We start from the raw sequence: 16,129 nt of genomic DNA on the forward strand, positions 1-16,129 counted from the left end.
CCACCTTTGCAAGTCCATTAGCTATTAGCTAGGATAGTGGTCAGGATCTTGCTATCGTAGTTTAGCATTGCTAATGGGCGATACGAGTCGCAATCCGTGGGTGGTTTGTTTGGCCTGAGCATGGGGACTATGATCGTCTCCTTCATAGTGTTGGGAAGTATCCCATTCTCGTATGCCTCCATGAAGACCTCGGCAGTATTGGGGTGATGGTAGTTTCGTAAGCTTTGTAGAATTTGGGTGGAAGGCCATCGTTACCGGGAGTCTTGCAAGTAGCCAGAGACCTGATAGCCTCCGTAACGTCTTCTGTGGTGGTCTCCATTTCTAATGCCTTTGTTCCTCTGACAATTTCGGGAGCCCAATCTCTTCTACGGTGGCCTTGATTTCCTCCCTGGGTATTTGCTTGTCGTGGGAGTATAATCTGGAGTGAACCTTCGCAAAAGCATTGTTGATGTCGTGTTGGGACTTGTATGTTACCCCGCTTTCATCTGATCTCTGTTGGGAAGCGTCTTGGCTGTTCGCGTTTTCACAACCAGGCTAGTAGTCTGTTTGGTTTATCGGCTTCTTTATGGGCCTTGGCGGTGTTTGTTGTGAAGTCAAATTTGGCTAGCCTGTCCCAGACTGTGTGGCATTCATCACAGATTTTCTGTAGAGTTGCTTCCAATTCTGGCGAGGCGTCGGAGCAGGTCTCAAGGCGTGATATTTCGGTTTCTTGTTCTTCTAGTGATGCCGTCAGGTGCTTCCGGATGCCTCCAGCACCCGATATCACCTCACCTCGTGTCGGTACCTTCATAGCCTCCCACAGTGTGCTCCAGCTTGATATGGATCCCTTGTTGTTGTCTATGTAATCCTCGAGTTTGTTACCGAGGGCTTCCCTGAATTCATAAGTGAGAGCTGCAGTGGGCATTCTCCAATGTGGGATCGGTGGTCTGGGTCCCCTTAATTTCCACTGCATGGTTAACGGCGAGTGATCGGAGATCGATCTGCCTAGGTATGCTGTTGTGTCTACCATTGATATTTGTTCTTTGTTGATAAATAGTCAATCCTTGTGTGGATCTTATGTGGGGCCGAGTAGTATGAATAGCTCCTCTCGGTGGGGTGGTGTTCTTTCCAAATGTCTATCCGGTTGAGGTGTTCCAGCATATCGTTAAGTGCTTAGGTGGCAGTGTTGTGTGGTTTTTTTGGGGGGGAGGGTGCAGATCTGCTCATGTTTCCATTTCTGAAGTCATCGCCCCATATGAAGGTCCCATCTCTGTGGTGTGCCATTTTAGCACATAGTGCTTTGAGATGTGAGGGGATTCTGTGCTGCGGGAAGCAGGAATTCACTATGCAGACCGCAGTATGCTCGATGGTTCCCCACATTATTAGGTACCTGCTTTCGCTGTCTGCCTCCGAACCCAGTATTTGGAATGGTACAGGAGGGGGGGGGAGGAGGAGGGGGGGGAGGAGGAGGGGAGGGGGGAGGAGGAGGAGGGGGGGGGAGGAGGAGGGGAGGGGGGGGAGGGGGAGGAGGGGGGGGGGAATGACCTTTAGTCTCGATGGATAGAGTAGCATATATTTCAGGTTTAGTTGCCGAAGCCTGGCCTTAATCGGCACAAATGAGTTTCTCTCCCTTTGCACCTTTGGGGTGTAGCCTGGGTACACAGTTATTTTGGCATTGCCACGTTCCATGGGGCCCTCCTCCCTGGAGTACCTCAGGATGGTTTCTCGGTCTTGGAAATTGAGTATCTTGGCGATTATCGGGCGAGGGTGTGAGCCTGGGGGGGGAGGATGGGGGGGGAAAGGGTTTGTCTCTTTTGGAGGGACCTGTGTGCCCTTTCAACTGCAAAGCATTGTATGAGTTTTTCTGCACCTATTGCCTGTTGAAGCTGGGACTCTACATATGCTGTTGGGTTCGGGCCCTCTTCGCCTTCCGGTATTCCCAGTATCCTGATGTTGTCCCGTCTGGCCCGTCCCTCTGCCCTCGCCTCGAGGATGGCGACCTTCCTTTCGAGGTCCACAACCATGGCTTTTAATTCGACAGTGTCTTCTGTCGTCTCCCTTATGTTTGCTTCGGAGTTCGTCACTCTTTCTGTTAAATTCCTGGCATCTTGACGCACCAGCTGGATATCTGACCTGAATTCGTCTATCTTTGAGTCTATGAATGTGCACAGCGATGCTATGGCTTCTAGTACTTGGGATTGACTCTCAGGGGAGTCAGCTCCTTTTTGTTTGTGTAGATTCAGGAGTAGAGGGGTGCAAACTGACTGTGTTCTTCGTCTCGGTAGTAACAAAAGTGTCCATTGTGGCAGGTTTTGATTTACTTCTGGAAGCCATGTGAAAGTCTTGATGTTGTTGCGCTTAGTTTGTCTAGAACGGATCGCACCTTGATTCCCGCTGGTGGCCCATGTGGGGGATCCTAGGGTCCAGTAGATGCGTGGGGGTTATTTTGTTGTGGTTTTCCTAGCGAAATGTAGTCTGCTCGTAATTTGCGGCACAGTAGTTTGAGAGTGGGAAATGGTTTAGGTGTCTCTTTAATCTCGCTGCGTGGTTCAGGGAGTGCCCTGTGGGGGGTGTAGGGTATTTTGTGGAGATTTGGGGCCTGACGGTATTTTATTACCGCTGAGAAATAACTTAGCAATAATCACTCTTTGTATTCAGATTTGGCCATGTGCAACAATAATACAATGGACATGCATTATTTCAGCACCCAGACCTGCATATTTGGTATACGTGGTTGGTGGTATTTTGGTGAGCATAATTCCCTTGTTTTATTTGTGGCCCCAATGTCCAGAATCCCTTATCTTCGCTTAGATTTTTCGTGTGATCACTAGAGAGACCTCAGACCTGCATTCTAGGGAAACCACAATTTCCAGGGATAGTGTTGGTGCGCCACCATGGGCAAACTCACTGACTTATTTACGACAGAGAGCTATATGTGGTAGTCTTGTGGTAATTTCCACTACCTTATATACGGTAGGGAGCTATGTTCAGAGAGTCTCTCTTCCCGTTGGCTCATGTACCTCCAACAAGTTATACTACAGTCACTCACAATTATTCATACTGATTCTGACATACACACATCTGTCTTAAAATGACCATTGCACTGTTTAAAAATCTCCCCACATCATTGGCATTGTAATGGTAAATAGAAAATAAACCACCCGTCTGTTTTCAAATATTTTCTGTATTATAAAATTTGCATTTAGACATAATCTCATTCTTTACAGCAATAAAAGGGAACAATCAAGGCATTTTCAATGACACACTGCAATTATAGTGGCGGAGAACAGAACTTAAATTGCAACATTAGCACTTGATTAAGACACGCACGGGACTTTCATTTTTCTACACTGACTGCATACTTTCGTGCACACACACAGCTCCCCCAGTTAGGTAATTACCTTATCTGTTTAGAGGATTCTCTCTGTGAATGTGGCTCTCTTGGCTTAACTCCAACGAAAAGGGACGCTTGCCTTCTCAAGCCGGGGTCATTGCCTGGAATTCTCAGCTTTTTCAGATAGGACAGCCTCTGCCAGTGGAAATGTAATTCTTTCAGCTTTCCCCAGTCTCGACTGCAGCAGGACACCCCCACAGCCAGGTCTTCTCCCCAGTAGTGCAGAAAGATGTCTCCCTGTCTTTTTCCCTGCTACTGCCCACTAAAACTTTCCTCTCAGCCCTCTTTATGACGTGTTCCAATGAAATCCATCATCTCTCATCCTCCTACTTTTAAACAATAGCTTCGCTTATACATTTGCAATTGTTGCAAATCTGACTTCCTTCCTCCTGCAGTTACTGTGCACAACAACACGGATAATCATGCAGAGAAGAGAGGAAAAATCTGCACACTCATTTAACTGGTTTTCAAAATATGCCTAATTCTGCAGTAGAGAACACATTTTATTAGTGAGTTATAATAAAATAAGGTTTTATTAGTCAGGTTAATGGTTAATATGTTAGCTGTTAATTTTCAAATGTGTCTCTAGCAATATAGGCATTTCAGGTGAAAAATAGTGTGCATATTTTTAAATGAACACGTGTGCTTTTAACTGTAAAAATAGCTTTGCATCTTATCTGTTAAAATCGTTTTTTGACTGAATAGTCTGTCTTTCCTTGTTAATCTGTTAACCCATATAGCAATGCACCGCACCCTTGTGGTGGTGCTGCAAAAAAAAATGCTACTTGTGCAGTAGTGCTGTAATGCTACTTGTGCAGTAGCGCTGTAATGCTACTTGTGCAGTAACATGCCAAATATCCTTACATATACCCTCCTTTTGTTTTTAGAACTTGGCTATAATCCAAGCCAATCTCTAAAAACAACTTGTTTTTAGAACTTGGCTATAATCCAAGCCAATCTCCAAAAACAACTTGTTCTTTCTTTTTCTCTTAAAATGCATGTGTATTGGGATATCTTTCTCTTCCTGACGTAGTCAGTAAAATCAGTAACATTTTCATTTTTACTGATATCACAATCAACCATCCACCCATGATTAGCACCAGGATAGCCAAACCCACTATTGAGCGTTCCCCCCAGGTTCCCCAATTAAATCTTTCCACTTCTATTATGCCCAGATTACTGATTGTAATATTGTTTTTTCGCAAATTCATTTTCATAACATGTCTTTCTTTGTGATTCAATAAATATTCCACATCTGGATCTATTGGAAAAGTATCCCTTTGAAAAAAATCGATATTTTCCACTTGGCTTTCCCAAACATCATTTGTTACATGGAACAATGTTAATCCCCCAATTGACACAATTGCATCCTTTGGAACCTGTAAATAAAAAACATTATATTTTACCTGTTTAACCACGTATGTTCCATGGTTTAAATGTACTACCGTCATGTTCTTTAAACAGGTACTGACCAACCATTTACCTCTGACCATCTTAGCCTGTGCCATTTCTTCACTTCCCATATTACTAATAATCACTTCACATCCCTCTGATATACTTGGGTCAGATTTCAATCCACAAATAGCATCTGTGGCATCAGGAACAAACGGTTTACCTGGACACATATAATTTTGTTCTTTAAATGTTACACATGTTTCCAGGTTTGGTATTAAATAAACTTCAGGTTCCCATGACTGAAATGCCACCACTTCTGGAGTCTTAATCTTAATGAATTTGTCCTCTTGCCAAAATCCCACGTTGTGTACCCACTTCGTTTGATAAATAAGTTCAGGGGCTACAAATGGGATGCATAGCAAAAATCCGATCTCTAGTCTTTCCAAGTCCACATATAACGGCATTGCATTCCCCATTTCGAATGCAATTCTTATCTGTATAAGGTCAATTTCCCTCCTGGTCAATCTTTCTATCATTTGCCGAATGATATCCTGCGAAACAAAATACAAGGGAATATGTCCTTGAATCAATTGTGAAACTGCAGTTTGAACTTCTCTCATATAATTCGTTAATAGTCTATCAACAGGACTCATTATGTTCAATATTTCATTTAAAGTTCTGTCATGCTTAAGTATTATTTTAGTCGCCCGTTGCATCACATCCGCTTGTTCATTTAGAATGATTGCAGTTTCATTTATGAATCTTACTTGTTCATCCAGTCCCCCTCTAATTCCATCTAATGTCTTTTGTATTATTTCTAGGTCAATACTCGGTTGTTGTGCTTTAGTACTCAGTGTTCCTACCGAAATAGAATTGGCTGTTGATATTGTAGTACCTATTATTGCCCCAATTATAGACATTACCATTGATATCGCGAGCATCACCGCACCTCTCTTTCCTCTCTTCTTCTTAATGTCTGCTGAATTCACGAATGTTTTTTCCAATTGCATTAATATATCTCTTATTGACTGCTTAGCGTCCTCTTTTCTTATTTCCAGCCACTCTTTAGTCTGTTCAATCTTAATTCCGGTATTGTTCAAATGTTTTTCAATCAAAATCTCAGGATTCAATGGTATGTAGATATTTTGGAAAATCATCCTTCTATCACTCATGATGAATCCTGGTGCTTCTTCTACCGCGATACCAGATGCTGGTCCAGGTTCAATGACAACCTGTGCTTCTGAATTCTTGAAGATCCCTCCAAATATCACTATCGTTAAACATGTCATCGGTATCATCTTCAATGCTGATCGCTTTGTAGCCTTGGTCTTCACCCCTCTTTGGGGCTTTCCCGGAATCCGTCCTCGAGGTCTCCAGGACTCCATCGTCTCCCGTGGCCTCTGGTCCCGGAACCTCCGATCAAATAATGTTAATCGTCTAAATCAAAATAGAAAATAAACAGATTAAGTACATAGCACAATACTAACTTCATCCTTTTGCCAAAAATAAAACATGCTTGGTAAAAATACTTCGTTTTTTTTTTTTTTTTCTGAAATTAAACACAAGTTAAAAGAAAACAAACACATATAAAACAGCATTCAATATTTAATACACTTTCTCTCTGCACACCAACCACGAGCTTCCGTTATATGTGCATTTTATTTATTTATTTATTTATTTATTTATTTATTTATTTATATTATATATTTTCACATATATTACAGTGTTTATGTGCCATCCTAACAATCAACTTTTTTTTAACTTCTTTGTCACTGCCTCCTGATCACACCCATTTATTTTCTCAAGGGACTCTATCCGTTTCCACATGCTCAAGTTGCCTGATCTCATGTCTGGGATGGCATGGTTTGATTTGATTTACATGGACAAACTGCTCTATTGCTGTTTCACCTTCATTTTTCAAAATTTTATACACTACAGGAGAGACTTTATCTATAATTCGAAATGGCCCCTGCCAGGCTGCCAGAAATTTAGAATTTTTCTGTTTACTTTTTCCAAAATGAAACTTGTACACCTGATCCCCTACATTGTATTCCTTTACTGATGTCTTTTTGTCATAATATGACTTAGCACTGTCAGCAGCTCTTTCCAGATTTCTCTGCACAAAAGCAAATGCATGTTGCAAATGCCTCCTCAGTTCATCAATATATTCATGAACTGTGGATGCACTCACTAGAGTTTGCTCATGTGTTCTGTATAGTAGGTGTTGTGGTAACACCATTTTCCTACCTGTTAAGACCTCATGGGGGCTAACACCTGTTGCTTTGGCAGGAGTCGACCTGATTGCCATCAAAACCAATGGTAAACGCAAATCCCAGCTGGAACCTGCTTCTGCCACAAATTTCTTTAAAATGTCCACAACAGACCTATTGCTTCTTTCAACTGTACCTGAAGACGCCGCCCGATATGCGATATGTAGTTTCCTTTTCACACCTAGTATTTGCCATACCTTACTCATTAGATTACTTGTGAAATGACTTCCTCTGTCTGACTCAATTCTTTGTGGCAACCCAAACCTTGAGAACACATGGTTCACCAGCAATGTGGCTGCTGTTTGCGCACTACAATCTGGTGCGGGAATGCACTCAATCCATTTTGACATCAAACATACCACACTCAAAATATAGCGGTGTCCCCTGCTCGACCTTTTTAAAGGACCTACATAGTCTATTTGCAAATCTGACCATGGGAGAGTTAGGCCTCTTTTCATCAATGGTGCTCTATGCATTGGTGAAGCAGGTTTAAATTGGGCGCATACTAGACATCCTCTAGTATATAATTCCACATCTTGGGACATATGTGGCCAGTAAGCATAATCTTTTAGTATTTCTAATGTCTTTTGTGAACCTCTATGGCCTGCAGTTATGGCATCGTGTGCATGGTGTAGCATTAGTCCTCTGAATGAAAGGGGTACTACCCACTGTATTTGCCCTGTTATGGACTCTCTAATCATGAGTCCATCCTGTAATCTAATTCGTGTTTTGTTCTTTAATAACACCCTCAACTCTTCTTTTCCCATACAATCATTTTCTGTTAAAGGATTTTTTTCAGGATCTATCAAATGATTATAATAGATTCCCAAAATTTGATCATTCTTTTGTGCCTCAATCAAATCTTGGTCTGGCGTGTTATGACTCCACTGCACCACCGGTTGATCTACCTCCTTTGGTGCTTTAGAACGTGTGACTGCATCAATTTGTATTTCACCCATTAAATAATCAATAGGTAGCAATTCTCCCATCACAGCCCCAATCTTAGCCAGATGGTCTGCCTTATCATTTCCCTCCTTATCCTCTCCTGGTGTTTTTAAATGCCCACGAATTTTTCTCCAGTATATTGTTAAATTATTTTCTGACACCAATTTGTCTATGGCTTGTATCATTTTTCCATGTTTAAGTGGCTTTTTGTTGTATGTAATCATGCCTCTTGTTTTCCAACCAGGCAAATACTCCACAAAGCTATTCCGTGCATAGTCAGAATCAGTCACCAGGACAATTTCACTGAACTTTTTATCAACTGCAGTAGCAATTGCTTTATAGATGGCTGCCAATTCCGCTACCTGACTGCTCCTATCTCCAATCCTCATCCCTATACTAGGAACGCCTTCACATTTCAACCAGACATTTCCTATTCCTGCCACTAATTGTTTATTACTGTCATTTTCAATGTGAAAAGCACAACCATCCACATATACAGTTGGCAAATCCTTGCATGTTTTTTCATCAAAAGCTTTGTGTGGTGATTGTTCAAACTCCTGCAAACTAGCTTCCACATCCATTTCATTTGTTATTTGTTCAGCTGCACAGTCATGTAAGTCAGCTAACCCTTGAGCAATTGGGCTCTTTTTATTTTGTCCATATCTTACTTCTACGGGAAAACCTTGTAATGCCAGCGTCCATGAAGTGATTCTGGATTGCGCTAGATTGCCTGATCTAATTCTTTTACTCTCTAAAAATTGCAAAGGTTGATGATTTGTTTCAATAATCACCTTTTCTCCCTGAACAATGGGGCGGAAATGTTGTAGCGCCCACACAGTGGTTAATAGGGCCTTTTCGCATTCATTAAATTTCATTTCAACTTGGGAAAATGCCTTACTTGCATATGCAATGGTTTTGTGATTCAAATCGTGTTTTTGTGATAACACTGCTGACATACAATGTTCAGAAAAGCCTATTTCTATAAAGAAATCCCTGTCCTTTATGGGGTATGCTAAACATGGTGCCTTTACAAGACATTCCTTCAATCTAGCCACTGCATCAGACTGCTCTCTTCCCCATTTCCAGGGAGTATTTAGTTTAAGCAGTTTAGTCAATGGTTGAGTGATTTCTGCATAATTCTCAATGAACTTTCTGTTATAGCCTGTCATCCCTAATAAACTTTTTACTCCTTTCACATTTTTAGGATCTTTTAATCTTTGTATGGCCTCTATTTTCTTCCTTTGTGGATTTAGCCCATGTTCAGTCACTTCATGCCCTAGAAAGTTCACTTTTTTCTTGCACCATTGTGCTTTTTGCAAAGATACTTTGGCGCCTGCTTTCTGCAATTGGCCAAGCACATGTCTTATTTCATCAAAATGGCTTTTAAGGTTTTCATTTTTTATCAAGACATCATCCACATAAACTATTGTCCCTCTTTCCGCTGCATCCGGCATGGCCTTTCTCAAAAATATGCCAAATTCACTCCCACTATTGATGTACCCGAACGGAGCTCTAAGCCAGGCATATTGAGTCCTGTCAAATGTAAAGGAAAATAGGTGTTGTATCTCCTCTGCCAATGGCACACACCAATATCCAGATGTGAGATCTAACGTGGTAAATACATTTGAACCATGTATCTGAGCTAGGCCCTGATCAATGAATGGTAGTGGCCATCTAGATACTGGTACTCTTTTATTTAACTCTCTTAAGTCTGCACACAGCCGCCATTGACCATTTGGCTTTAACACACCTAAAATAGGCGTATTGGATGTGCTATGAATGGGCCTAATTATTCCCCGTGATTCCAAATTTTTAATAATCTCTGCCAATGATTCTAAACATGCCAGCGGTAGTCTATACTGGCGTACAAACACTGGATTTCTGCTACAACCTTCTGGTAGTGTGGCCACATGTAAATCAGTTAAACCACAATCATAAGCATCTTTTGCAAATACATCCTTAAACTCCATAAATATTTCCCTCAGATTGCGTCGATCCTCATCGCTGTTACATGCATCCGCTAAGGAGATCTGCTCTTCTACCATTCTGGAAAATTCTGGAAACTCTTCTGGTAAAGGAATCTCAGCGCTTTCCTCTAACTGTGTGGCTGTGTCTTTTTGTAGAGCTGCCACTTTCAAATATTTTGGCATATCAGCTTCCACTTCAATGGGCTGATTTCCTGTTTCATTTTCCTTTAAATTAAATATTATGCAATCCTCTTGATGGCAGCACACTGTCTCATTTGAATCATAAGGATACACAGAATGAATTTTAAATATTCCTTTGGGCTGAGAGTCCAGGTGTTCTGGCAACTCGCCCTTGGCATCTACATATTTTTCAGGAATATTCCCAATCACCATGTTATTTAAATCTGCCGTATAATGTGATTTTTGTATGGCCATTCCTAATGGGGAGTTTTCCTCTAAATGAATATCCTGACAACCTTTATTATTCACCATGATTTTTACAGATCCCTCACCAATGTCTACCAATGGAATGTATTCATAATCCAGGCCTTGCTGTTTTATGGATTCATTCAGGCATACAAATGCATCAGAGCCTTTCATCTGCTGTCCATTTTTGCATTTCAGTGTTATTGCAAACTGTTTTGTAAATGCAGGAACAATAGTATTTTTCCTCATCTGTAATTCGACTGCATAAGGAACTAGTTGTGCACAATGATAAGCCCTTCTTTTGTCTTCAAATTCAGGCGCCGGCCCACCTAGGCGTGACCATATTTTTTGATTAAGGAAATCTAACACCATACACATTCTGTGCATGATGTCATTGCCCATGTAAAATTCATTTTGTGCTCCACTCACTATCCATACATTATGGTAAATTGCTTTCTGCCCAATGCTAATTTTAAGCATGCATCTGCCTGTAATTCGGTTTTCAAAGTCTGGACTGTCCAACCCAGAAACATATTGGTTTTTAATCCTAAATTTCGGGATTTCTTCCCTCTCCATAATTTTTTGCAACAATTTCTCATTAATGAAACTCCTTTCATGTTCAAGCGCTAAAGTGGCTTTTATTGTTTTAAGATAATCATTTATACCAGCGTGAACCCATGGTTGCTCATCTTCCATGTGTATCTCTGCCAGAGTGGTAATGTGTTTTTCTGAATCTGTTTTAGGAACACTATTCTGTTTGCATGTATTCTCTTTTAAATAGAAACGTAATGTGTGTTCGTCTATGGCAGTCTGCCAATCTTTCCTTGGGTCCAAGTATATTTGTACAGGTAGTTTTTCATTGTCGCTCTGATCTTTGTCTTGACACCTTAATATAACAGTGACACTAGGTATGCAGCTATTCTGGAGATATACCTCCACAGCATCATTTGTTTTGGCAACGGTGTGACATTCTTTTATATTGCTGTTTTGTGATTTTAGTTTCTTAGGCCTCAATGGTTTTTTGGTTAAGGACCACAGCACTCCATTCACCCCATCTATGAGAGGAGACAATCTTTTCAGGCAATCTGTCCCCATCAGAAATGGAATTTCACAAATAGATGTGATCAATACCTCTTGTTTCATTCTGTGCTTTCCTATTTTTATGTCAACCTCAGTTACACCTATGATGGGCACCTCCTCCCCATTAAAGTTATGCACTGGGCCTTGATTTGCCTTCACTGTGATCTGACTCTGTGGAGGCCTCCCTTCATTGATACTCTTTACCAGCTCCTTGGACATAATTGTGGCCTGTGCGCCAGTGTCAATCATAGCAAAGGTGTGGCATTTTTCTTCTACAGTGATGGGTGCATAATATCTGTCCTCAACTTCCTCTAATACACATAAGAAATGTGAATTCTTACTGATTTCAGGGCTCACCTTTCTCAGGTCTTTTTCACTTTTGGCTAAGCACATTGGTAAATGAAAAGACATTTTTCCCTCCTTTTTACCCATTTCTGTGCGAGGTATTTTATTCATTTCTCCATGTTCAGAGGTTTTTTGGAGTGTGGCCACCGTTCGCCCATCCATCTGGGTAACATCAGAGACCACATTACAACCTTCCAACTGAACATGTGTCACAACATCATTCAGCAATTTGTCATTTTTTAATTCTGTGCATTTGTGATCATTTAGTGTAATACCAGCCCTTTCAGCCTCTTCAAAAATATGTGGCTCAAAGAATTTTTCAGGTGATTGACTTGTACCCTCCTTGTGAGTATTTCCTTTTTCTGTCTGTGTTTGGTCATTGTTTTGCTTGCCCAGGGAAGGAGCTATGGCATCCCCACTTACTCCCTGTTCACTGGTATTCCCCATGCATGAGTCATTTTTCTTAAATCTGTCCCTTTGTTCTTTTGGAATTCCTAATGTTTCTTTTTCATTTGTGCAAACCTTTACTGTTTTATTTAGCTCTAGGTTAAACCGTACCTCTTTTTTAGAAGTATTTGCACTTTCCGTCACAATTTCATTTACTGGTACTTTCATTTTTAATCCATTAGACATCTCAGAGTCGTTATGCAAAATTATATCAGAGCAATCTGTCATTTTGGCACTGCAGTTATCATGAGTACTTAGTCACTTTTCGGAAGCCCCCCGGTCATTGCTATGGCCATCAGCCCCCTCTTTGGAAGGTTGTTTTTGCGCTGTATAGAGCTTTCCTATTTGCTCAGCTAACATTTTCACTTGGGCCTCAAGGCATTGGAACCTTTCCACCTCTCTAGGATCCTCTTTCTGTGGCCTAGGTCGATATTGGTTGTTTTCCCCCTGATTGGATCTATTCTGATACCTCTCAGGTGATTGATACCGGTTGGGATGGTTTCTGAACTCTTGATTCATTTGTGGAGGGGAGCGGGTTGCACCCATCCTTTGATTATAGTCCCCTGGTGGGGAATCATTGTACTGGCGTGGACTGTAGTTCACGTTTTGCTTCATGTCCTGTTTCTCAGATTGTGGGTACTGGCCCCTATATTGATTTCCATTATCAGTAAATCGATCCACATATCGGGGCCTATCCTGATTACCATATATCATGGTGCTGGGATCAAATCTGCTCTGTGTCCCCAATGACTGGTAGGGACCATCATTTCTTTGATCTTGATTTTGTCTCTGATTATTGTTCATACCTGCCATATCAGACCGGTATCTTACCCGGGGTCTATCTCCTAAATATCTAGGGCTGATGTAGCTCTCTCTATTACTAGGATCATGTGATTGGAATATTGGTACAGTAAATGGCGATCTTTGTTGATTACCCCTTTGTTCAGGTGTCACATTATTTTTACCTTGGCTTTGAGCAGACTCAAGGGACATTTTGGCTGACCTGATTTCCATTACTGTGGCTGAGGGTTCTTTAGATTTAGGCCTAGTATCTTTCATTTTATCACTTTCTCTACCCTGACAATAGAGTACCTCATATAGCTTGGTGCTTTGATGTACAATCCATTCAAGGGACTTGTCACGGTCAAATTCACGGACCAATTGGGATATAATGTCTTTCTGTAGCCCATAGAAGTATGCGGTTTTAAACTCATTGGAATTTGAGTCAAAAGATACATCAAAGCGAGAGAATGCTCTTTTTAAGTCTTGTAAAAATTGGCGAGGTGATGTATTAGGTCCAGCAGTAATAGTGTACGCAACTTTCTTTGCCTCCTGCAATGACTGAAAAGGAGAAAAATGGCGCCTAATTTCTTTTTCAAACTCCAGCCATGTCATATTCTGCTGTTCATTTAATCCCCTTATGATGCTGGCCGTCGGGGCATCTAAAGTTAAATGAAAATATTGTCTGTACTGTTCCTTAGGTATCTGGAGCGCTTTAAAAATGTCATGCACCGCTTCTAAGTGATCCTCAATGCAGCATTCACCTCCCTTTTTAAATGGTTTGATCAGGGCTTTAATGGATTTCATTATTTTTATGGGGCTACTTGTTGCAATGCATGGAATTGCACTATTTTGTGATTCAATCCTGTTTTCAGGTGTATGAGATTGGTGGCTGCCCCCAATGGGAGTATCAAATCCCCCAAGGGCGCTGCAACCAAGTTCAGTCACCGGCCCAGTTACTGGGGCACTAGCTCTTTGGGCAGAGCTAGAATTCACCTCCACTCCATTGAATGTGGTGCCCTGCCGCCTCTCCTGGGACCTGGGAATGCACATTTGCTGTTCTAAGTCCTTACACTTTTTAAGGAGTCTGTTGGCTTCATCATGCAAATAATTATTTTCATCACTCATTTTATTAATTGCCTCCTGCATATCGCACATTTGCATTTGGCATTCATTGAACTCTTTACTTCTCTTGTCTCTTTCTTGGATCATTTTAATCATTTCTTGTTCTACACTCTGGAGATCACCTTCTTTTTCGCAATGTTCTTTTTGTAAAATCTGCATTTCTGAAACAACCTCATCTTTATCCTGCCTAATGTGATCCACTAAGGCTTTTAAGTGTGTCAATTCTTGCTCACTATCTTCAAATTGTTTCTTGTTTTTGGATAACTGAGTATCAAAGTCTCTGCATTTTAATTGCATGTCTTTTTGGCATACATCCAATTCTGCTCTCAACATTTCCTGATTTTTACTTGCCCCATCTAATTCAGTCTTTAACCTGTTAATTAGCTGAGTATCATTCTCTTGCATTCGCAGTGACTTGTTTAAAATAAACCATATTTTGCCGCATAGCCGTATTAAACAGTCTTTCTCTGCACTTTTATCGGCTGCATTCAATAATCTTGTAAGGCAGACCTGAATTATGCTGCCTTCTGCAAAAGTATTGTCTAGTTTTTCTTTCTGCACCTCACCCTGAATGCGGTTACTCCATTCTAAGGTACTGTTCGAAGACCAATTCCCATGTGCAAATAACTTTGCCTCTAAATATTGCACTAGATCTGAGAATGTGGTTTCCCTTTGTGACATTCTGAAATTCGTTTTTAGTGGCACACTGCTATTATAAAATGGGTTCCCTTTAATGTGCAAATGGCAGTGTGAGACACGCTTGCCACGCCCAGTAGGTACTCTATGATCACTTTCCCGGCCTGCAACGCACCATAAATATGTAGGGTATTTTGTGGAGATTTGGGGCCTGACGGTATTTTATTACCGCTGAGAAATAACTTAGCAATAATCACTCTTTGTATTCAGATTTGGCCATGTGCAACAATAATACAATGGACATGCATTATTTCAGCACCCAGACCTGCATATTTGGTATACGTGGTTGGTGGTATTTTGGTGAGCATAATTCCCTTGTTTTATTTGTGGCCCCAATGTCCAGAATCCCTTATCTTCGCTTAGATTTTTCGTGTGATCACTAGAGAGACCTCAGACCTGCATTCTAGGGAAACCACAATTTCCAGGGATAGTGTTGGTGCGCCACCATGGGCAAACTCACTGACTTATTTACGACAGAGAGCTATATGTGGTAGTCTTGTGGTAATTTCCACTACCTTATATACGGTAGGGAGCTATGTTCAGAGAGTCTCTCTTCCCGTTGGCTCATGTACCTCCAACAAGTTATACTACAGTCACTCACAATTATTCATACTGATTCTGACATACACACATCTGTCTTAAAATGACCATTGCACTGTTTAAAAATCTCCCCACATCATTGGCATTGTAATGGTAAATAGAAAATAAACCACCCGTCTGTTTTCAAATATTTTCTGTATTATAAAATTTGCATTTAGACATAATCTCATTCTTTACAGCAATAAAAGGGAACAATCAAGGCATTTTCAATGACACACTGCAATTATAGTGGCGGAGAACAGAACTTAAATTGCAACATTAGCACTTGATTAAGACACGCACGGGACTTTCATTTTTCTACACTGACTGCATACTTTCGTGCACACACACAGCTCCCCCAGTTAGGTAATTACCTTATCTGTTTAGAGGATTCTCTCTGTGAATGTGGCTCTCTTGGCTTAACTCCAACGAAAAGGGACGCTTGCCTTCTCAAGCCGGGGTCATTGCCTGGAATTCTCAGCTTTTTCAGATAGGACAGCCTCTGCCAGTGGAAATGTAATTCTTTCAGCTTTCCCCAGTCTCGACTGCAGCAGGACACCCCCACAGCCAGGTCTTCTCCCCAGTAGTGCAGAAAGATGTCTCCCTGTCTTTTTCCCTGCTACTGCCCACTAAAACTTTCCTCTCAGCCCTCTTTATGACGTGTTCCAATGAAATCCATCATCTCTCATCCTCCTACTTTT

The 16,129-nt window shown here is 41.2% G+C and overlaps 2 protein-coding genes across 5 annotated transcripts in view; one reads left to right on the plus strand and one right to left on the minus strand.

Annotated features, from left to right (window-relative positions):
* The window catches only part of CSNK1G1 (casein kinase 1 gamma 1), a 1,083,432-nt gene that overhangs the window by 60,656 nt on the left and 1,006,647 nt on the right, over window positions 1–16,129 (plus strand). The window lies entirely within an intron of this gene.
* On the minus strand, window positions 3,234–16,043 carry LOC138504289 (uncharacterized). The gene is made up of 2 exons (XM_069624682.1): window positions 15,803–16,043; window positions 3,234–6,205 (listed from the first exon to the last, which is right to left on the minus strand). The coding sequence occupies exon 2, from the start codon at window positions 6,151–6,153 to the stop codon at window positions 4,363–4,365; it is 1,791 nt and encodes a 596-aa protein (XP_069480783.1). The 5' UTR covers window positions 6,154–6,205; window positions 15,803–16,043; the 3' UTR covers window positions 3,234–4,362.

This window comes from Ambystoma mexicanum, chromosome 11 (genome assembly GCF_040938575.1).
Source record: "Ambystoma mexicanum isolate Mex_15411 chromosome 11, UKY_AmexF1_1, whole genome shotgun sequence".
NCBI lineage: Eukaryota > Metazoa > Chordata > Amphibia > Caudata > Ambystomatidae > Ambystoma > Ambystoma mexicanum.

Coding starts and splice junctions, on each gene's coding strand:
- LOC138504289 (XM_069624682.1), bottom strand. CDS start 6,153: ATGGAGTCCTGGAGACCTCGAGGACGGATTCCGGGAAAGCCCCAAAGA.